This window comes from Mustela nivalis (assembly GCF_964662115.1).
Source record: "Mustela nivalis genome assembly, chromosome: 2".
In the NCBI taxonomy this organism is placed as follows: Eukaryota; Metazoa; Chordata; class Mammalia; order Carnivora; family Mustelidae; genus Mustela; species Mustela nivalis.
Window position 1 is genome coordinate 175,085,330 of NC_139021.1, and position 22,531 is coordinate 175,107,860.

The window sequence follows — 22,531 nt, forward strand, 5'->3', positions numbered from 1 at the left end:
GTTTCTCACTGGTAGGGAAAAGAGCTACAGAAATGGAAAAGGGAAAGTCTAGAATATACCCTATGGTGCTGGAATGGAACTGAGGTATCAGTGTGAACTAATGGGTCTTAACATTGCAGACCACTCAGTATAAAAACAGGTACAGGGGTGTGTGTGTCTGTCTGTCTGTCTGTCTTACCTCTGTCCACTACAAGGACCTAGAAGCAATGACAACCCAGTTGCAGTAAGTTATTAGCATCTAGATATTGGTTTCTAAATACTATTATCCATTAAAATGAAAGATTTCCTTGGAGAAACTGCTGATTCTGGGGTGGGGATAGGAAAAGTACAAAGATGAACCTAGAACATCTTGTGCCCAAAAATAAGAAAGTGCTCAAAAATAATGGAGACATATCAAAGGGACTTGGGAGCTTGAAGGTATCTCATGGCAAAATCTGGGACACTTGAAAACCAAAATATATAATGATAGTAAAGGACTATATCTTATGGACTATACTAAGAATTCATGAATCCATACTGATATAAATGAGCAAATACATATTTGTATACATACATGAATAAATAGATAAATAAGGAAAAGCTCTTCTTTACAGAAGAAAGTCAACGAATAAATGTAGAAGAAACAATGGCATTATAAAATCACCATTGTGATAGCAACTGATTAAATAATCAATGGATGCTCAAGTCAGTGGGTGACATTTTTATTTTGACTTGATCACAAGGCATCTTTGTATGATATAGTTATTATTTACAAAGGGCAAAAGAGTGACTTTACAGTGGAGAAACCTAGCAAGCAACTTCCATCAAATAATCAACTTTAACATCATCAGTAATAGGTCAGATCTATAGCATGTTCCTCTTAATATGATAAAGGAACAGAGCACAACACCATTTCTGCAAAAAAGCGCCCAGACTCTGAATCCAATCATGAGGCAACAGCAGACAAACCCAAAGGAGGGACATTCTAAAAAATGACTGCTCTAGAGTCTTCCAAAATACAAGTTCACGAACTATAAAACAAGTCGCAGAAACAGTTTCGGTTTTTTTAAAAACTAAAGTAATGTGACAGCCAAATGCAACACATGACCCTGGGTTTCCTTTTGCAATAAAAACATTTATCCTGTGTCTTTATGATTGAATTCATGGACACTTGGAACCTGAATGTGGTCAGATATTGGAAATAATGGGTAGTGTTAACTTCCTAATTTTGGATGCTCTCTCACTATGTGGGAGGTCTTTGTTTTTAAAAAGCCACACAAAAGTAGGTAGGAATAAAGTATTAGTCATGTCAGTAAATGACTCTCAGCATTTCTGCAGAGTAAATAATGCAGAAGTATAGAGAGAGAGCGGAACAAAGCAGATGTTAAAGATTACCATTTGGAGCTTGGGGAAGGGTAATCCCAATTCTTTGAACTATCCTTACAACTTTATGAAAGTCTGAAATTGTGTGAAAATTTTAAAAAGTTAAAACAAAAAGAAGAGTGTTGAAGCTTTAAAACAGAGCCAAGAATTCAGTGGTACTCATCCTACCGAGAGGTAGGTCAGTGTCCTTTCCCCTTGATAGCGGGTGTGCTTGTGTCTCTGTCTACTTTGAACTATGAGGGAAACAACACCATGAGAATTCAAGACCAGGTCGGCAAAGAGGACCATGCAGCTTTCACCTTTATAACTGGAAAGCTTGCTCTCACCGCCCAGAGCCACCCCGAGACCATCATGCTGCAAAGACCACATAGAAACTTCCAGCTGCCAATGGTGTCAGATGCACAGCCCCAGCCCCGGGGCCAGACAATGAGTGAAGACGCCATCTTGAAGCGGATCCTTTCACCCCACCTATTCTCACCTGCAACAATTTAACATCATCCCCAGCCCTAAGAGTCACAGCTGAGGTCTTTGCCAACATGAAAGAACAGAAAAGAGTACCCCTCTGTGCCTCCCAAATTCCCAACCCACAGAATCCATGGGCGTAATAAAAACCATTGCTGCTTATGCTGCTTGGTCTTGGGTGGTTTGCTACACAGACTTAGGAAACCAGAACAAATAGCTAACACTTCTACAGCACCAACTACCGGCCAGGCAGTGGTGCTGAGCACTGCACCTGGATTGTCTCCCATACCCCAAAGCCCTTGCCACAACGCTCTGTGACAGACACTATTTTCTTCCCATCTTATAGATGAGGCAGTTGACGCCCAAAGCATTTTTTGTAACTTGCCCAAGGTCAAAAAGTTGGGTAGATTATAAAACTTGGACTTTTTCATAGGAGTCTACATTGCCACCAGAGAGCATCCTGCTATATGTTGTCTCCCTAAATGCCTTTGCCTAAATGCCTTTGGTTCTCATTTATCCAACAAATAAACAACATTAGGGGCTGGAAACACCAGGGTGGGCAACATAGATACCGTTCCTGACTTCCCAGTTCTTACAGTCTGGCGGAACATACAGACACACAGCAACCAAAGGAGCTATAAAATAAAGATGTGTGATTCATGCCAGGAATGAAAAGGGAACACGTTGTGTTTCAGCTGAGCAAGTCAGCAGTATCGGGAGGCTGGAGTCCTTCTAGAGCAAAATTCCAGGATCCCAGATGCCCCTGTCTTACCCTCACAGACAGAAGGATCCCCTCTTACTTTTTAGATAAGCTAGAATGCAGACAAATCTCTGCCTGGGCTGGTTCTAACCCATTGGGCACAAGGCAGATGAATGTGTGCAGGTATTTCCCCAAAAGTAGCCCCCCCCACCAAGGGAAGGGAATTGTAATGAAATATGATCGCTGTTCCTCTAATTCAATGAGCAGAAAAAGACTGGTTTCAAGTGCTATATCCTATCACCACCATCACCCCCAAAAAAGTAGTTCTGAGAGAGCCTAGGAATCTGTATTTCTCCCAACTGGTCATGACTTCGGAGTTCTCAGGGCCAGCAGAGGTGTCCCATCACACTCAGTGGAGCCCAGAGCTGCAAAAATTCAGCCCAGACTTGGTGCCAAGAGCCCGTAATGTCTCCTCCCTACCCTCACTGCCCCTCCCAGCTCCCCCAACTGGGGACCTGTGGGAAGCTAGCAGTCCAAGCTGGAGGTGTGGCCACCTTGCTGAGCCCAGGAGTCACTTTCCTTCCACAGCTTTGGCCTGACATCTGGTGGAGAAAGGGGAAGTGGCACATTTCGTCATGTAGGAGGGTAGCTGGAGCCCCGGGCAGACATCACAGGAGATTTTCCTTGCACTGAAAGGAAGGTTCCAGAGAACGAACTCAAAGGGGAGGGAGGGTGTTCCCTCGGACCAGTAAGAACCACCATGTCTTGGATGGTTCTACACTAACCCATCAACTCTTTCAAATACAGCCACCAGGTAGGTGAGAGCTTCCTCAGATGAGGAAACAGCCCCTGAGAAAGGTGCAGTGGTTCTTCCAGGTCGGGCAGCGGGGCGGTGAAGGAGGAGGATGTAACCCAGTGTTGTCTGACTTCAAAACCATGTTCTTCTTCTTTTTTTTTTTAAATGGTTCTTACCAGCTCCGCCATTTTGTCTCTCGGCACAAGCCAAATGAGACATGGAGGAGAGGGAGTCTTCATGGGAGCCATTCACATCCGTCCAGTCCGCTGCCAGGCATTTCCTGAGCTAGGGTCAGGGGTTCTGAATTGTAGGCTGGGCATCCAATCCTAACAGATGTTCTCAAAACTGCCTGACGACAGATAGCGGGAGGCTGCATGACACTCACACATTCTGGACTTGATCTCGTGTCCCCGGGACCCTCTGCCAGGGAAGAGGGGTGGGGATCTGCATTTCAATCTGCATGCCAGGTGATGGCTCACTTTGGGTTGATTTGGGAAATTGTGACTGTTTCCTGCACAAGTCGGGGGGTGTTGCCTCATTAGCAGAGTGGTCTTACTAACCCCTGGTCACCAGGTGTGGCTCTCCTCACACCAGAAAACAAAGTCCAAGAAGTGGGGGCCTCCTGTGCTCCTCCCAGAGCCCAGGGCCTCAGATAGGGCCTGAGGTCACTTCTCATCCTGGTCATTGAGCCACATGCCTTGTGGCTCAAAGTGCCACACGGTCCGCTTGGAAGCTCACTCGGAGTTTCTCCAACTTAACATGCCCAAACCAGAACTCCTGACCTCCACACCAGACCTGCTGCCCCTCCTCCTCCCCGCCTTTCGTCCATGATGCTACTGTCGCAGCTGTCCAGACCGAAGCCACGGAAGCCATCCTCGTCTCCCCTCTCTCCCTCACCATCCTCCACATCCAATCCACGGGCAAGTCCTGGCACAGATCAGATGCCAGGCTCGTCCCCTCTGCAACCACTCAAGACCAAGCCTTCCTCGCAGCCCACCTGGACCTGAACAGGAGCCCCTAACCATCCACTCTCCTCCTCCCTTTCCTGGCCTCTCAGGCCATTGCCCGAAGGGAGTCTTTAAAACAGAAAATGAAAAATTTTTTAATAGGAAAGAAAAGAAGAAGAAAGAAAATCAGATCGAGTTTGCCTCTGCTTAATTCTCTGAATGGTGACCCACTGCAACCAAAATAAAATGTTAATCCCTTACTAGAATGTCCTCCCCACGAAGGGAAGGAATATTTTCTTTTTCTTTTTAAGATTTTATTTATGTATTTATTTGAGAGAAAAAGAGCATAAATAGGGGGAGGAGCACAAGAGGGAGAAACAGGCTCCTGGCTGAGCGGGGAGTCCGACCGAGGACCACGGGATCACGACCTGAGCTGAAGGCTGCTGCTTTAAAGACTGAGCCACCCAGGTACTCTGAGAAGGAACATTTTCATCTCGCTTTCTGCCCTACCCTCATGACCCGGAGCAGTGTCTGGACCTGGCTCATCAAGACTCATTTCCATAATTAATTATTCCTTTACAATGACGCAGGCTGTTCCCTCTTGTACTTTCTACAAATGAAGCAGCTGCCAAGTGTGACACAGGAGAGCATAACAGCCCAAAGTGGGACTAGAGAGGGGGGACGTGGAGTGAGAACGGGCATGGCTGCACACAAGCAGGGAGAAGGCTAGGGACCGGGTGCCCCCTTCCTTTGATGGGGTTTCTCCCAGCGGAAAGAAAATCAGGTGCTCATCCAGCTTAGCAGATTACTGACAAGTATGGGTCCCAGAGTCCTGGACTCTTGCCGCTTTGGTGGTGGGTGAGGCAGCTTGTCAGAAAAGCACAAAGTCATAGCTTTGATGGCCAAGCAGACTCCCCGGGGCTCTGGGTCTGTTAGCGAGCCGAGCGGCTCTCCCTGCCTGGGTGTGCAGAGACTTCAGTCCCGAGACTTCAGTCCCGAGAACACAGATGGTAGCGGCGGGCGGAGGGCGTTCTCGGACTTCAGCCGCTGCAGAGACATGGAGAGATAATGACTCTCTCATCGGCTGAGGGGCGGATGGTAAGGGGCTGTAACAATCCTAAAATCCTGGATAAGAAGACAAATTATAGACCAGCTGTGAGAAAAGAAATGTCTACATTGACAAAACTGAGAATATGCCAGAGATTGTTAGCCCAAGGAATGTGTTCATAAGAAGACATAGAGCAGGTAACGGAGAATCTGGAAGAAAACATTAACTAATCATTCATCAAACATTTATGGGATGCCGGCTCTGGGCTGGTCTTTCAGGGGAATGATGCCTCTACCTCTGGGGCCCCCCATAGGATACTTACATTCCTTCCCCACGCAGTATTGCATTATCTGGGCGGGGGGCTCCTCTTGGTGAGGACTGTCATTTCTGTGTCCCTAGCAGAGAGCCAACCCTACTCAATACTGAGGGGAAGGGAGGGGCGGGGAAGGTTTCCCCGGGAGAAAAGATCATCCTATGAAAATACCACTCTTTATCACTAGGTGGCGCTCACGGCTCACACAGCTTTGGACACAGACCTGGAGCACCGAATGCTCTTAAAGATCATGTAAATCCCACCAGGTTTTTATTTGTTTTTAATATCTGAAGGGGAAGCTGATGTTCTTAATCAGCTTTCCCCTCCCCAGCCTCATCAAAATCTCATGGGTTTTTACAGATAAACCCAGCTTGTCTGTAAACAAGCTGTAATATGGACTTCCGTTCATTGAGCCTCATTCTGAGCTCATTCTGTCTAGATGGTCAGGACATGTGGGGTTGATCTGCTGCTATCTGGAAAGCAAGCATCTCCATTCTGAGACAGCGGAGGCCAGGCTAGATACTGTTGTCTTGCTGGCCCTGAACTAATGGGTCCAATCCAAGCCCATTCCATGACCTTTATTGGAATTACTACATTTAAGAAATTCCTTTACGGTGGGCTTGCAAGTCATAAGGCTGTAAGCCTGAGCTTCTAGAAAAGAGTTCTGAGAACTGACAAGAAGGAAACAGATGGTTGGGGACCTCCCGTGAGTCCCAGGATCCAAGCCTAAGCCCGCTCTGGACTCCCCAGTGCCTTCAACCAGCATTAGCCAATAAATTTTCGTCTGCTTAAAGCCAGGCTCAGTGGGGTCCTCTCTCTCTTGACATGGAAAAAGCTCCTACTATCACATATGAAGAAAGGTCCTTGTCACCTGATCTGAGTTTCTAGACCAAAGGCAGAAATATATGTTCAGTCTCTAGAGTTAGCTGCCCATATTTGAACCAGGAGCTTCAAGCAGTCACTTTAGGAAGCCCAGAGACGGCTTTGGAGCTGCCCAGAAGCTGGAATCCAGACACTGTACTGGTACGAGACATCTCTGGGCTTCAGGAGCACAGAAGGAAAAGGCAACCTCTGAGTGCTCGCTCTGTGGTGGTACGGAGGATGACAAAAGCTAATTTTTCAAATGAAAACAGGATCTCAAAGAGGTATCAGCACCCCTATGTTGGTTGCAAAACTATTCATAATAGTCAAGATATGAAGACAATCTAAGTGTGCATCAACAAGTACAAGGATAAAGAAAATGTGAGATTATGTGCATACATTTTATACATATATATACATATACATATATGTGTGTGTATATATATATATAATCATATGTTATATATTTAATCTCACATTTTCTTTATCCATTTAAATACTATTGAGCCATGAGAAAGAAGGAAATCCTGCCATTAGTGACAACAAGGGTGAATCTTGCAGACATTATGCTAAGTGAAATAAACCAGGCAGAGAAAGAAAAACACCATGATTTCACTTACATGGGGAATCTCAAAAAGCCTAACTCCTAGAGACAGAGACTAGAATGGCGGCTACCAGGAAGACATGCTGCGGGGCACCGGGGTACAGAGGCATGGCTGGAAAGTTGGCCAAACAGTACAAACTGCCAGATATAAGATGAGTCAGTTCTGGAGACCTTGTGTACAGCACGTGATTATGGTGAGTGAATCTGTCTTATATACTTGAAAGTTGCTAAGAAAATAGATCTTACTTATTCTCACCATTTAAAAAATGGTAATTATGTGATAAAGGTGTGAGCGAACACCATGGTGGTAATCATTTTACAATACAGAAGTGTATCAAAGCAACACACTGTACACATTAAACTTACTTGATATTATATGTCAGCTATATCTCAGTCAAGCTGAGGGGGCAGACTAACCTTTTATGAATCATGTGTGCCCGATCTTTTCTGAGTCTTTTATGTGTATTATTCCATTCAGTCCTGATGACGGTTCTGTAGCAGGTCCCTTTGTCATCCCCACCAGCAGGGGAGGAAACTGGATCTTAAAGTTCGGCCAAGGTCACTCATTAGGGGGTCTTGGGGGGGTGTTTCTTTGTTCATTTTTTTTTAAGGAGGGCTGGACTGGAATCCAGCCAGTTGAATGGAGGAGCCCAAGCGAACTTCCTCCTCCGAGTTCAGACCCAGGGGCCAGCTGAGGATGTGACTGACCAGCTCCTGAGTCATCTGATTCACTCTCTCAGGCTCTCGAAACCCACAACCGGGACTAGAGGTGGTCCTCAGCTTGGAGGAAGTGAGTCTGCAGGGACAGACCCATAAGTGGAAACTGATGGGAGAACCTGCAGGTTCTCCTGTGATGAGAAGCCACTTGACTTTGGAGCTTTGGAGTAAGACTCGTGTCCCAAACCTGGATCTGCCCCTTCCCAGCCGGGCACTTCATCTCCCTGAGCATCCACCTTTGTGTCTAGACTAACGAAAACACCCACTTTACAAGATCGCTGTGAGGATCCCAAGAAATCATGCAGGTAAAGCATGTATGGCTGTGCCCGTGTTCCGAGAGCTCTCACGAAAGGCTCAGTATGGTCATTATTTTATATGAGATAGGGAGAAAATGATTAGAGAACTACAAAAATAGAAGAATCTTTGGAACTTAGAAAATGAGACACAGTGGTAGAGGTTTTAGAAATCAGGGGTTCTCAGCCTGGGCAGCACATAAGAATCACTTTGGGGATCTTTTTTTAAAAATCCCATTCCTGCACCCTGCCCCCAGACCAACCACATCAGAATCCATAGAGAGGGGACCTAGCCATTGATTTTTTTTTTTTTTTTTTTTTTTTTTAGCACCTAGGTAACTAGTGTTCAGCCAGGGTATGGAGCTAAGATGCACAAGAATTTGGTCTGGCAGAAACCAAGTGGTGAGGCCCTCGCCAGGTTTCTACTGGAACTAGAAGAGGGTGTTCTCTCCAACAGAAAAATCAAAGCTCACGGCCCCCTCTGACAGCTGAAATTTTCACAAGGTTCGGACAGGTCTGTTCTCAACCTCAGTGTTGCAATTAGCAGCTCCTCCCGGCTTCAGTGACATGGTGACAGATGGATGAAATGAATACACTAGGAGATTAAATCACGGGGAGATGTTATGCCAACAAAATTAACTTGTCCAGCCCCGTTCCTTAGCAACTGCACTATTCTCTGAGGTTTCCCTTCGAAGCCTCTGGTTGTTCACAACACTCCCTTTCATTAAAATGCGAGGCACTGTTATTTATAACTTCAATGAGAAGGAGAGAAAAATCAAGGAATGAGGCAAAAGAAACTTCTAACCACCCTTCAAATGCATCAGGCGGGCCCTGGACAAACAGGATTGAATTGGCAGCTTGTAAATTGGGGTGCTTGTTTCATTTTCCTGCAGACGTCGCATTCTGCGCTTCACAAAGCGGTCCTGCCTTTTATGAAAGCGCAGTGCAGTTCCAATCCTATCAGGGGCTACCCGGATCGTCATTGTGTGGGAGGCAGGTCCTGAACACCGGAGTTCAGGACACAATGTCCTCAGAGGAAAATCGCCTTTGTGCAGCAGGAACAGGCACCAAGTGGGTAACTGGCCGGTGGTCAGGAGGGGCGGGGGAAACCTCTTCTTTCTAAACTCAGCCCAGCTGAGTTGCCAAAGACCCATCCTTTCCTCAGCTGGAGTCTCTCCTGAATGACCAGTGATTCACAGGCTTGGCGGGGCTTCCCCAACATCACTGATGAGGTGTTCGCAGCTCTGGGCAGCAGGAATCCCTAGATCCAATGTCTGGCCCAGACACATGGCTCCTTGTCAGCCTTGTCAGAATTTTTTTTTCCTTTGGAAAAAATCTCTGCCTACAAGGTTTGCTATTGTTGCTCTGGGCTTGAGGTTAAGAGTAAATCCAATTTTATCCTTGGAAGCCGGGGTTGTTTAACCAAGGTTAAGAATTCAGTGGGTCTGTGAACTGGGATCAGAAAATAATTGACCTACATTTTTTGACTCACCTATCACAAAAGAAAATTGGCATTTCCTTGGATCATGAATGTAGGCAAAAAGGCACAGTCGGATTAGAGACGTCAGTGACTCTGTCACCAGAAGTTACAGGTTATCTGGCACCACACTGCAACTGTGGGCAGATTCTCTAAACACCGTGAATGCAAATCAGGTTCCAGTGTTCCAGTGACCATCAGACCCACCCTAGGCATTTTATTTAGTATGTTAATTAAGAAACGGATATGTTAATTCATCCTAATTAGGAGTTTTTAAATATTTTAACTATGCTTTAATATAATTGGTTTCTGTTGTAAACTTAATGCACTTAAAAATATTCTCCTGGAACTTCTACTTCAAGGAAGAGAGGTGTACTTTTTTTCCGATTCCTCCTGCTAAGTACCACTAAAAATTCTGATATTATACATAAAGAAAACATAAGATTCTGAAAGGTAGAAGGAAGGACCAGGCAGGAATCTTGGAACCCAAAGAACAACACAGTAGCACACTCCCTGGCTTGTATTTCTGCCTCATAGATCCCAGACTTACAGCCGCAAACACTGGCAATGCAAAACACCACTAGGCATAGAAAAATTAAAAGGTCCCCCAAAAAGTCTACTCTCGCTAGTCAGACACAGGAAAGAAGCTCACAAGACAGGTAACTTTTAGGCAATCGCTCCTTTCTACTGCAGGCAAAGTCATGGTCACACCCATACTTAGGCTGTTGTGCTGGTTATAGTTATCTTTGCTAGAAAAGACTAACACGGCCTCAGGTATGTGGTATGTAGCCTTTGACCAGGCAAATGTATTCCTTTCTTTCCTATCAAAAGAAAAAATCAGAAACAGTTTGCATTCAGTATACATTTTATAGTTTTGTCCCAGGACCATTAACTCTCCTGCTCAATAGAGCCCAAAGAGGTAGACCAGTTGAATATCCCACAAATCACACTGGCTCACAACCAATGATATTGTGCTCACTGGATTAAATGAGCAAGATGAAAGTAATACATTTGGAATTGAGCACGTGCAGGACCAGCCCCCATGTCACTCAGCACAGTTACATCAGCACTTCCCATCAGCCCACACCAATGGTCACATGAGGAATTCCTCAGGAACACCTGACGTTCTGCAGTGGGTCGGTTCAGTATGTTGGTACAAGTCAAAAAAAAAAAAAAAAAAAAAAGATGGCGGCTGCATTCTAGTCCCTGTCAGTAATGGCCTTAGAAGACAACAGAGGCTTGAGGAGAGCTTCAGGCAGTGTATACATGAATATACACTTTGGGTGGAAAGTGAAGTTCACCATGGTTAGAATATACATGGACCCACGGGCAGAGTTAAATGGCCTGCTTCTTGTCAGGAACTATCAGCCCCTTCAGGGATTACCTCAGTTGAAGACAGCCAACTCATTCAAGGCCGTACCTTCTTTCCTTACAACCTACATCCAATGACTGGCTGACATGGAGATTGGTCCCATGCTTCCTGTTTGCAACACAAGATATCCCAGAGACTCCCGTACCGTTGGCTGAGGCCTCCCTTGAGACTACCTGGCAGATCAGCTTCTCCCTCTGACCAATTATCTCCTTCCTTTCCCTTCATTTTCCTTCCCTTCCTTACTAAGGAGTTTCAAAGAACTCCTTAGTAAGCAACCTGCATGCTAATCTCTCTTAGAGTCTGGTTCTCAGAAAACTCAACCAATGACCGTAATCTTTGAATATGTTAAGATGAACTCTGAGGTGAGCAGGAGTTGGCGAGTGTGATGGACTAAATTGTGCCCCTGTCCCTACTCATATGTTGAAGCCCTAAGCTCCATTGTGACTGTATTCAGAGACAGGGTCGTTAGAGACAATTAAATGAGATCATAAGGATGAGATCTCAATGCTGTATGACTAGTCCTTCTAAGAAAAGGAAGAGACACCAAGCATATACACACAAAGAGAAAAGACCATGCAAGGACACAGTATATAAGAAGAACTCAACAAGGGGCGCCTGAGTGGCTCAGTGTGTTAAGCCATTAAGCCTCTGCCTTTGGCTCAGGTCATGATCTCAGGGTCCTGGGATCAAGCCCTGTGTGAGGCCCTCTGCTCGGTGGGGAGCCTGCTTCCCCCTCTCCCTCTGTCTGCCTCTCTGCCTACTTGTGATCTCTCCCTCTCTGTTAAAGAAAGAAATAAAATATTTTAAAAAAAGAAGAAGTTCTCAAGGAGAGAGGCCCAGGGGAAAAAAACTAACCTGACCACACCTTGATCTTGGACTTCAATCTCTAGAACTGTGAGAAAAAAATTCATGTTATCTAAGCCACCCAGTCTGTGATATTTTGTTATGGTAGCCTGAGCTAAGACACAGCCCTAGCAAACTAGCACAGAGAACTAAAGAACTAAGTTGAAGAGGTTTCCCAGAAGAGAAAAGTAATGAGTTGTGAGGTTAGTCTTGAAGGAAAGAGGCTGATCCGTAGTTTAGAGACTGATGCCAGGGGACAGGGTGGGGAAGGGCTACAAGGAATGAGGCCAATAAGAAACTTCCACTTGGGGGGTTGCCAAGGGACTTGTCTGATATTTTAAGTACTTTATATTACTGGGATATAAACCTCTTTGAGTAAACAATGGTCTTTGAGGACCATTCTGCAAACTGTTTGCCTCCAGGTTTCTTTTTGAGTCAGACAATAAACTTCCTCAAGATGAACGCTCTATGCTTAGTTGGGTATTCTCCGACTTTCAACAGAAAGCATTCCTGACGAACGCAGGGACCAAGAACCTACAGCACAGACCTCATATTTTACCTTTTCTTCCCAGTGTAAATAGAGCAAAGAGGAAACATCTAACCTGACAAACATTCAGATACCGATGCTAATTTCTCTTAAAGGCCTTTGCCACACATTGTCTCTTCTCCATTCTCACCTGAACTGCCCTACTTCTAACATTTGTTCTCCCTCTCCCAGAAGACGGTAATGACTCTCTAACTCATCTCCCTGCTTCCTGTCTCTCCCTAAACCACACTTTTCCTGTTGTCAGAGTAGGTTCCTAGAGCACAGTCTTGAAGAAGTCTTTTTTTTTTTTTTTAATCTCCCACTCATTCTAAACCTTCTATGACTCCCTACTGCCTCTCAAAAGATCCAGACTCCTTAGGTTGAAAATTCAAATTAGGGTATTACACAGATAGGGATGTAGGCTTTGGCATTCAGAGCCCAGCTCCACTGCTTACTACCTGAGACACGTTGAAAATTTGCTTGGCTTCCTTAAATGTCTGTGTTCCTAGCTGTAAATTAAGAATAATAAGAAGAATGCCTACCTCCTAATGTGCTGAGAGATAAATGCTATAATGGAAAGTACCTAGCACATAGTGAGAATCCAAACTTGTAGAAGTCCGCTCCACTGAGGGACATCGCTAAAGAGACTAAGTGGGGATGGAGCCCTTGCGGGGACAATGTTGTCTCAGGTCCCATGGGGTCACAGAAGGATGGGGGTGTCTGAGTGTCACAGAGCTCACAGGTATCGGAGTGGGGAAACTGACTACAGGGACAGAGCCGAGGAGTGAGCGCTCAGCTCAGGGTTACCTTAAACCATGATCCGAGGCACAGTCAGGCCACTGCTCTTTGAACAGGGACCCCACAAGTGGCAGATCTGGGGAGACTCACCTTCCTTCTCTGGAGACAGGAATCTGCTGGGTTTGGAGACTCCAAACGGGACTGTGCCCCAGAGACAGAAAGGCTCGGCCACAGGCTGGGTGAGCTCGGAGCGCAGCTGGAGAACAGGAATGACTGAGCGCTTTTCAATGAGGGCGCACTGAGGAGCGGCCTGAGCTCTCGGATCCTCTGGGCCTGGGACTGCAGGCGGCCATTTTCATTCCCATCCTCCAGAGCTCTACGGAAAGCGCTCAGGGAACAAAAGCTCCCGAACTCGGACCTGGGCGGATTACTCAGCCCGGCCCCTGGCAAGTTAGGTGCAATTCCGCCTCGGGCAAAAACACTTGAGAGTCACTACAACAGGCCAGAAGATCAGCAAGAACATCCAGCCAAGACCAAGCTCACTGACCAAGAACAGCAGAATTCCAGAGGAGGGGAAAGCAAAGCATGGAATTCATGGCTTTCTCTTCATGATTCTTCAGTCTTGCAAAGTTAATTAAATTTTTTTTAATTTCATTTTTTTATTCTAATTTTTTTAACTTTTACTCTTTCCTCTTTTAACATTATTTAACTATTTTCTCTTAAAATAACTTTCTAAAAAATCTTTTTAAACCTTCATTATTATAGTCATATTTTATCCTTCATTGTATCTAACTTTATTTTTTGTATATATATATATAGGGTTTTTTCATCTAAAAAATGTTGGGATACAGGGGCACCTGGGTGGCTCAGTGGTTTAAAGCCTCTGCCTTTGGCTCAGGTCATGACCCCAGGGTCCTGGGATTGAGCCCCATATTGGGCTCTCTACTTAGCAGGGAGCCTGCCTCTTCCTCTCTCTCTCTCTCTGCCTGCCTCTCTACCTACTTGTGATCTCTGTCTGTCAAATAAATAAATTTTTAAAAATCTTTAAAAAAAATTGGGGAGGATACAACTTCTTCTAATAGATCAAAATATACCCTAAATCTAGCACAAGGCTTTGTTCTAGTCTCCAGCCTGAGAAAATTCTCTGTACTATCTTTTTCTTTCTTTACCAACCAACTTATCTTATCAACTCATTTTTTATTTTTTTTTTAAATTTTCATCTTTACAGTCATATTCTATCCCTTCATCATGTTTACTCTTATTTTTGTATATATATGTTTTCCTTTCTTTAAAGTTTTGGGAGGAGTTTCTTCTAAGAGAACAAAATACACCCCAAATCAAGTGGGTGGCTCTGTTCTATTCACCAGTCTAATGTGTGTGTGTGTGTGTGTGTGTGTGTGTGTATATATATATATATATTTTTTTTAAGGATAGTTCCTCAGGCTTTATCTCAGATCCATGGATTCAGAATCTGCCTGACAAGTAGGTAAGCACCCAGATAGGTATGGTTTTAAAAAACTATGATTCTGATCCATAGCTCGATTCAGGAAATACAAAGCTCTAGCTAAGCGATTCACTTGAAACTACCAGCTACATCATTTGATCTCTTCAGAAAATCACATGTCACAGTTTTGAGTTATTCTACAAGATTTTATACCTCAAGTATTTACACCCTGAATGGCAAAGTTCTACATTCAAGATTTACAGTGGGGAGGTGGTAGGAATCCCGTATTCTGTTTGGGCTATTGCACATCTTTAGGGATGTTAAGTTTTGGGCTGTATGTTTACAGCAGGAACATTGACCCCACAAGTTTGAAATCTAGCATATTGATTCCATGCTAATCTTTCTTAGGGAAAACTTGTCAGTGAGTTTGGATAACAGAAGGTTAGAGAGATCCTTGAAAAGCAATATGATTCTTTTATTATCTACCTCTAGATTTACCAAGAATTAAATGAATCTCAGTTTTTATGGGTAAATATTTACAGTATACATTTTTATTCATAATCTAATTTTATATATTTTTATGTACTGGTCAGCTAACTTTTACATTACTGATCAAATATCTATGCCAATTTTTTAATATTATTTGCTTTCACGTTAGAGTAGAAATTACCCCAATAACAAAGGGTTATATATATATTTTTTAATATTTTTATTATTATATATTTATATTTATATATAGGGAGTAAAAAGAAATTCAAAATATTCAAAATTCAAAAATATTAAAATATATACTTTTTAATATTTTTGAATTTCTTTTTACCCCCTATCTTCTCCCCTTGATTTAGAGTCTCTTCTGAAGTGGTTAGTATACATTCTTCTGGGGTCTTTGCCACACTTCTAGTATTTTATCCTCTCCTTCATATATTCTTATTTGAATAAAGTGACAAGGCGGAAAAACTCACCACCAAAAAAAAAAAAAAAGAACAAGAGGCAGTACTGAAGGCTAGGAAACTAATCAATATGGACATTGGTAATGTGTCACATCTAGAGTTCAGAATGATGATTCTCAAGATGTTAGCTGGGTTCAAAAAAGGCATGGAAGATATTAGAGAAACCCTGTCTGGAGAAATAAAACCCTTTCTGGAGAAGTAAAAGAACAAAAATCTAACCAAGCTGAAATAAAAAAGCTATTAATGAGGTACAATCAAAAATGGAGGCTCTTACTGCCAGGATAAATGAGGTAGAAGAGAGAATTAGTGATATAGAAGACCAAATGACAGAGAATAAAGAAGCAGAGCAAAAGAGAGACAAACAACTACTGGACCACAAGGGAAGAATTCAAGAGAGAAGTGATACCATAAGATGAAACAATATTAAAATAATTGGGATTTCAGAAGAAGAAAGGGGGGCAGAAGGTATGTTGGAGTGAATTATAGTAGAGATTTCCCTAGTACAGCAAAGGGAACAAACATCAAATTCCAGGAGGCACAGAGAATCCCCCTTAAAATCAATAAAAATAGGTCCATACCCCATCATCTAATAGTAAAACTTACAAGTCTCAGTGACAAAGAGAAAATCCTGAAAGCAGCTCAGGACAAGAAGTCTGTAACATACAATGGTAAAAATATTAGATCAGCAGAAGACTTATCCACAGAGACCTGGCAGGCCAGAAAGAGCAGTTATGATATATTCAGAACACTAAATGAGAAAAACACACAGCCAAGAATACTATATCCAGCTAGGCTCTCATTGAAAATAGGAGAGATAAAAAGCTTCCAGGACAAACAAAAACTAGAAGAATTTGTAAACACCAAACGAGCCCTACAGGAAGTATTGAAAGGGGTCCTCTAAGCAAAGAGAGAGCCTAAATGTACTAGACCAGAAAGGAACAGAGACAATATACAGTAACAGTCACCTTACAGGCAATACAATGGCACTAACTTCATATCTTTCAATACTTACCCTGAATGTAAATGGGCTAAATGCGGGGCGCCTGGGTGGCTCAGTGGATTAAGCCGCTGCCTTCGGCTCAGGTCATGATCTCAGGGTCCTGGGATCGAGTCCCGCATCGGGCTTTCTACTCAGCAGGGAGCTTGCTTCCCTCTCTCTCTCTCTCTGGCTGCCTCTCTGTCTACTTGTGATTTCTCTCTGTCAAATAAATAAATCTTAAAAAAAAAAATGGGCTAAATGCTTCAGTCAAAAGACACAGGGTATCAGAATAGATTAAAAAAAAAAAAAAACAAAATCCATCAATATGATGTCTACAAGAAACTCATGTTAGACCCAAAGACAACTCCAGATTTAAAGTGAGGGGGTGGAAAACAATTTACCATGTTAATGGACATCAAAAGAAACCTGGGGTGGTAATCCTTACATCAGATAAATTAGATTTTAAGCCAAAGACAATAATAAGAGATGAGGAAGGACACTATATCATACTCAAAGGATATGTTCAACAAGAAGATCTAACAATTTTAAATATCCATGCCCCTAACATGGGAGCAGCCAACTGTATAAACCAATAAATAACAATATCAAGAAACACATCAACAATAATATAATAATAGTAGGGAATATTAACAGCCCCTCTCACTGAAATGGACAGATCATCTAAGCAAAAGATCAACAAAGGAAATAAAGGCCTTAAATGACACATTGGACCAGATGGACATCACAGATATATTCAGAACATTCCATCCCAAAGCAACAGAATATACATTCTTCTCTAGTGCACATGGAACATTCTCCAGAATAGATCACATCTGGGGTCACAAATCAGGTCCCAGACAGTACCAAAAGATTGGTATCATTCCCTGCATATTTTCAGACCACAGGGCTCTGAATCTAGAACTCAATCACAAGAGGAAAGTTGGAAAAACTCAAATACATGGAAGCTAAAGAGCTTCCTACTAAAGAATGAATGGGTCAACCAGAAGGTTAAAGAAGAATCGAAAAAATTCATGAAAACATAACTGTTCCAAATCTTTGGGACACAGCAAAGATGGTCCTAGAGAGGAAAGTATATAGTGATACAAGCCTTTCTCAAGAAACAACAAAGGTCTCAAGTACACAACCTAATCCTACACCTAAAGGAGCTAGAGAAAGAATAGCAAAGAAAGCCTAAACCCAGCAGGAGAAGAAAAATAATAAAGACCAGAGCAGAAATCAATGAAATAGAAACCAAAAGAACAGTAGAACAAATCAAGGAAACTGGGAGCTGGTTCTTTGAAAGAATTAATAAGACTGATAAACCCCTGGCCAGACTTATCAAAAAGAAAAGAGAAAGGATCCAAATAAATAAAATCATGAATGAAAGAGGAGAGATCACAACCAACACCAAAGAAATACAAACAATTATAAGAACATATGATGAGCAAATATACACTGGCAAGTTTGACAATCTGGAAGAAATAGATGCATTCCTAGAGACACATAAACTACCAAAACTGGACTAGGAAGAAATAGAAAACCTGAACAAACCCATAAACAGTAAGGAGATTGAAGCAGTCATCAAAAATCTCCCAACAAACAAGAGCCTAGGGCCAGATGGCTTCCCAGGGGATTTCTACCAAACCTTTAAAGAAGAATTAATACCTATTCTCCTGGGATGCCTGGGTGGCTCAGTTGGTTAAACAGCTGCCTTCGGCTCAGGTCATGATCCCAGCATCCTGGGATCGAGTCCCACATTGGGCTCCTTGCTCAGCAGGGAGCCTGCTTCTCCCTCTGCCTCTGTCTGCCATTCTGTCTGTCTGTGCTTGCTCTCTCCCTCTCTCTCTGATAAATAAATAAAATCTTTAAAAATATATATTTAAAAAAAAATACCTATTCTTCTGAAACCGTTTCAAAAAATAGAAATGGAAGGGAAAAACTGCCAAACTAATTTTATGAGGACAGCCATTACCATGATCCCAAAACCAGACAAAGACCCCATCAAAAAAGAGAAATATAGATCACTATCTTTGATGAACACAGATGCGAAAATTCTCACCAAAATATAGCCAATAGGATCCAACAGTACATTAAAAGGATTATTCACCACAACCAAGTGGGATTTATTCCAGAGCTGCAAGGTTGTTTCAATGTCCACAAGTCAATTAATGTGATACAATACATTAATAAAAACAAGAACAAGAACCATATGATACTCTCAATAGATTCTAAAAAATCATTTGACAATAACTCTTCAAAGGGTAGGGATAGAGGGTGCATACCTCAATACCATCAAAGCCATCTATGAAAAAACACAACAAATATCATTCTCAATGGAGAAAAACTGAGAGCTTTTCCACTAAGGTCAGGAACATGGCAGGGATGTCCACTACCACCACTGCTATTCAACATAGTATTAGAAGTCCTAGCCTCAGCAATCAGATAGTAAAAAGAAATTAAAGGCAACCAAAATGGCAAAGAAAAAGTCAAACTATACTCTCAGCAGATGATATGATACTTTATGTGGAAAACACAAAAGACTCTACTACAAATCTGCTAGAACTTGTACGGGAATTCAGAGTGTCCGGATATAAAATCAATGCACAGAAATCAGTTGCCTTTTTATACATCAACAAGAGAGAAGAAAGAGAAATTAAGGAGTTGATCCCATTTACAATTGTACCCAAAACCATAAGATGCCTAGGAATAAACCTAACCAAAGAGGCAAAGAATCTGTACTCATGAAAGAAATTGAGGAAGACACAAAGAAATGGAAAAATGTTCCATGCTCATGGATTGGAAGAACAAATATTGTGAAAATGTCTATACTACCTAAAGCAATCTATACATTTAATGCAATCCCTATCAAAGTACCATCATTTTTTTTTCAAAGAAATGGAACAAATAATCCTAAAATTTATATGGAACCAGAAAAGACCCCGGGGCGCCTGGGTGGCTCAGTGGGTTAAAGTCTCTGCTTTCGGCTCAGGTCATGATCCCAGTGTCCTTGGATCGAGTCCTGCATTGGGCTCTCTGCTTCAGCAAGGAGTTGGCTTTCCCCCTCCCTTCTGCCTGCCTCTCAGCCTACTTGTGATCTCTGTCTGTCAAATAAATAAATAAAATACTTAAAAAGAAAGAAAGAAAGACCCTGAATAACCAGAGGAATGTTGAAAAAGAAAACCAAAGTTGGTGGCATCCCAATTCCAGACTTCAAGCTCTATTACAAAGCTGTCATCATCAAGACAGTATGGTACTGGCACAAAAACAGAAACATAGATCAACAGAATAGAATAGAGAGTCCAGAAATTACCCTCAACTGTATGGTCAACTAATCTTTGACAAAGCAGGAAAGAAAGTCCAATGGAAAAAAGACAGTCTCTTCAACAAATGGTGTTGGGAAAATTGGACAGGCACATGCAGAAGAAAGAAACTGGACCATTTCCTTATACCACACACAAAAATAGACTCAGAATGGATGAAAGACCTCAATGTAAGACAGGAATCCATCAAAATCCTTGAGGAGAACAGAGGCAGCAACCTCTTTGACCTCAGCCACAGCAACTTCTTCCTAGAAACATCACCAAAGGCAAGGGAAGCAAGGGCAAAAATGAACTATTAGGACTTTATCAAGATCAAAAGCTTTTGCACAGCAAAGGAAACACTCAACAAAACCAAAAGACAACTGACAGAATAGGAGAAGATATTTGCAAATGACATATCAGATAAAGGGCTGGTATGCAAAATCTATAAAGAACTTATCAAACTCAATATTCAAAGGACAAATAATCCAATCAATAAATGGGCAGAGGACATAAACAGACACTTCTGTAAAGAAGACATCCAGATGGCCAACAGACACATTAAAAAGTACTCCACATCACTCGACATCAGGGAAATCCAAATCAAAACCACAATGAGATACCACCTCATACCCATCAGAATGGCTAAAATGAACAAGTCAGGAAATGACAGATGCTGGCGAGGATGCGGAGAAAGGGGAACCCTCCTACACTGTTGGTGGGAATGCAAGCTGGTGCAGCCACTCTGGAAAACAGTATGGAAGTTCCTCAAAAAGTTGAAAATAGAGCTACCCTACGACCCAGAAATCGCACTACTGGGTATTTACCCTAGAAATGCAAACGTAGTGATCCGAAGGGGCATGTGCACATGAATGTTTATAGCAGCAATGTCCACAATAGCCAAACTATGAAAAGAACCTAGATGTCCATCCACAGATGAATGGATAAAGAAGATATGGTATATATATATATATATATTAGGACAAAGAAATGAAATCTTGCCATTTGCAATGACATGGAGGATGGAACTAGAGGGTATTGTGCTGAGCAAAATAAGTCAATCAGAGAAAGACAATTATCATATGATCTCCCTGATATGAGGAATTTGAGAGGCAAAGTGGAGGGTTTGGGGAAAAAATGAAACAAGATGGGATGGGGAGGGAGACAAACCATAAGAGACTCTTAATGTGACAAAACAGGGGGTTGCCGGGGCAGGGGGAGGTGAGTAGGGAGAGGGTGGGTGGTTGGGTTATGGACATTGGGGAGGGTATGTGCTATGGTGAGTACTGTGAAATGTGTAAGCCTGATGATTCACAGACTTGTACCTCTGGGGCAAATAATACATTATATGTTAATAAAAAAAATAAATTAAATAAAATAAGAATTTTAAAAAAAGAAGAAGAAGAAGGTGAAGTACTTCCCTCCCCCTGGCCTTTGACATTTGTGAATTCAACATACAAGAGGGAATCCAACACCATCTCCCAGCTCCTAGGAAAATCACACCCTGGGTTGTCAGTGTATCATTTTAAACAGCAACTACTGTGTACTGAGGAACAGCCTGGGTGGCTCCAGCCATGATCAAGTGCTCAACAGGATCTGGACACAGTCAAGGAGAAACAGGTGAGGTCTTTGTTTTGGGAGCCACGGTTCCCACAACCTGCTCAGATGGTATCAATGGGAAGTTTCCACAAAGAATCCTCCCCTTGCCCTGCCCCCATCCACCCAGGAGCAGCATCCTAGTCTCTGTGGTTACAATGAAGTCAAACTGCTCTGCATTTCCTGCAGAGCTCTGGGAGCCCTTCTAAGTCCTGAAACTGTCCCTTCAACCAATGCCACTCACTGGCTGAAAAATGGCTATGGTCATACCTACAGACCACCGACTCCTCCTCAATCATCCAGCCTAGAAGGAGGGCCGTCCCTACATCTCAACGTGGAAGTCCATTATTAATATAATATTAATATAATTTTAAGGAAGAGTAAATTATAAAACATTCTGTACGGTTTAATCCCATTTCTGTTAACTATAAATTGCATATATGTGAGCTCCTGATAGAGTCTGGAAAGAAAAGCACGAACTGTTAACTTCCCCAGGAGAGAGGAATGGGAGATTCTCACCTATTGTTTTTTAAAGTAAAAGATTTGTTGTTTTGTAACATATGTATGTATATATATACATACACACACACACACACACACACACACACATATATATATATATATATATATATATATATATATATATATATGAAGTTCCTTATTCAGAAAGAAGCCTGGCTTTAAATCAACAATTTCCTGGAGCAGTGGGCCAACAGGTGATTTTTGTTTTTCTCCTGGGCTAGCTCTCTTCCACCTGCTGACCCCACATCTACGGAAACATGAAGTGTGTTCTGACCAGGTTGCAGGAACCTCAGCTCCCACCGTGAAGATCTTGCCGGGCGCTGCCAGTTGGTACGCAGGAAAAACAGCCGAATCCATTGCTCCAGGGGATTCGGCTGGAAGAGGCCCCCCAAGGTCTGGCTCCTCCTCTGGACCTGCGAATCCGCTTCCTTCCCTCATCATTTCCACCAGCAGGAAGGATGAGATCTCTGGAGTCCGCAACACGTACACAGTATAAACGGTTTTGTGTTATTTCCCACTTAGAGATAATGCTCGGGAAATAGGCAATCAAGTGACACAACCTGGTCAGAAGCCCCGCGGGGAGCCCAGCGCTCTCCGGGCAGCACCCTGCAAGCACACACACTCAGCCACTTACCATGGAAGCTGCTGGATCCCCACCAGCTTGCCCCACACGTAAGGGCTC

At 42.9% G+C, this 22,531-nt stretch overlaps 1 protein-coding gene across 1 annotated transcript in view; it reads right to left on the minus strand.

The window, feature by feature from the left end:
- The window catches only part of LOC309859535 (uncharacterized protein), a 77,311-nt gene extending 54,780 nt beyond the window's left edge, over positions 1–22,531 (minus strand). The window contains exons 1-2 of the mRNA XM_082720269.1: positions 22,484–22,531; positions 13,210–13,315 (exon numbers count right to left, since the gene is read on the minus strand). Coding sequence (XP_082576395.1) covers positions 13,210–13,315; positions 22,484–22,486 — 109 coding nt within the window. The 5' untranslated portion in view covers positions 22,487–22,531. The remainder of the gene's footprint in view (positions 1–13,209; positions 13,316–22,483) is intronic.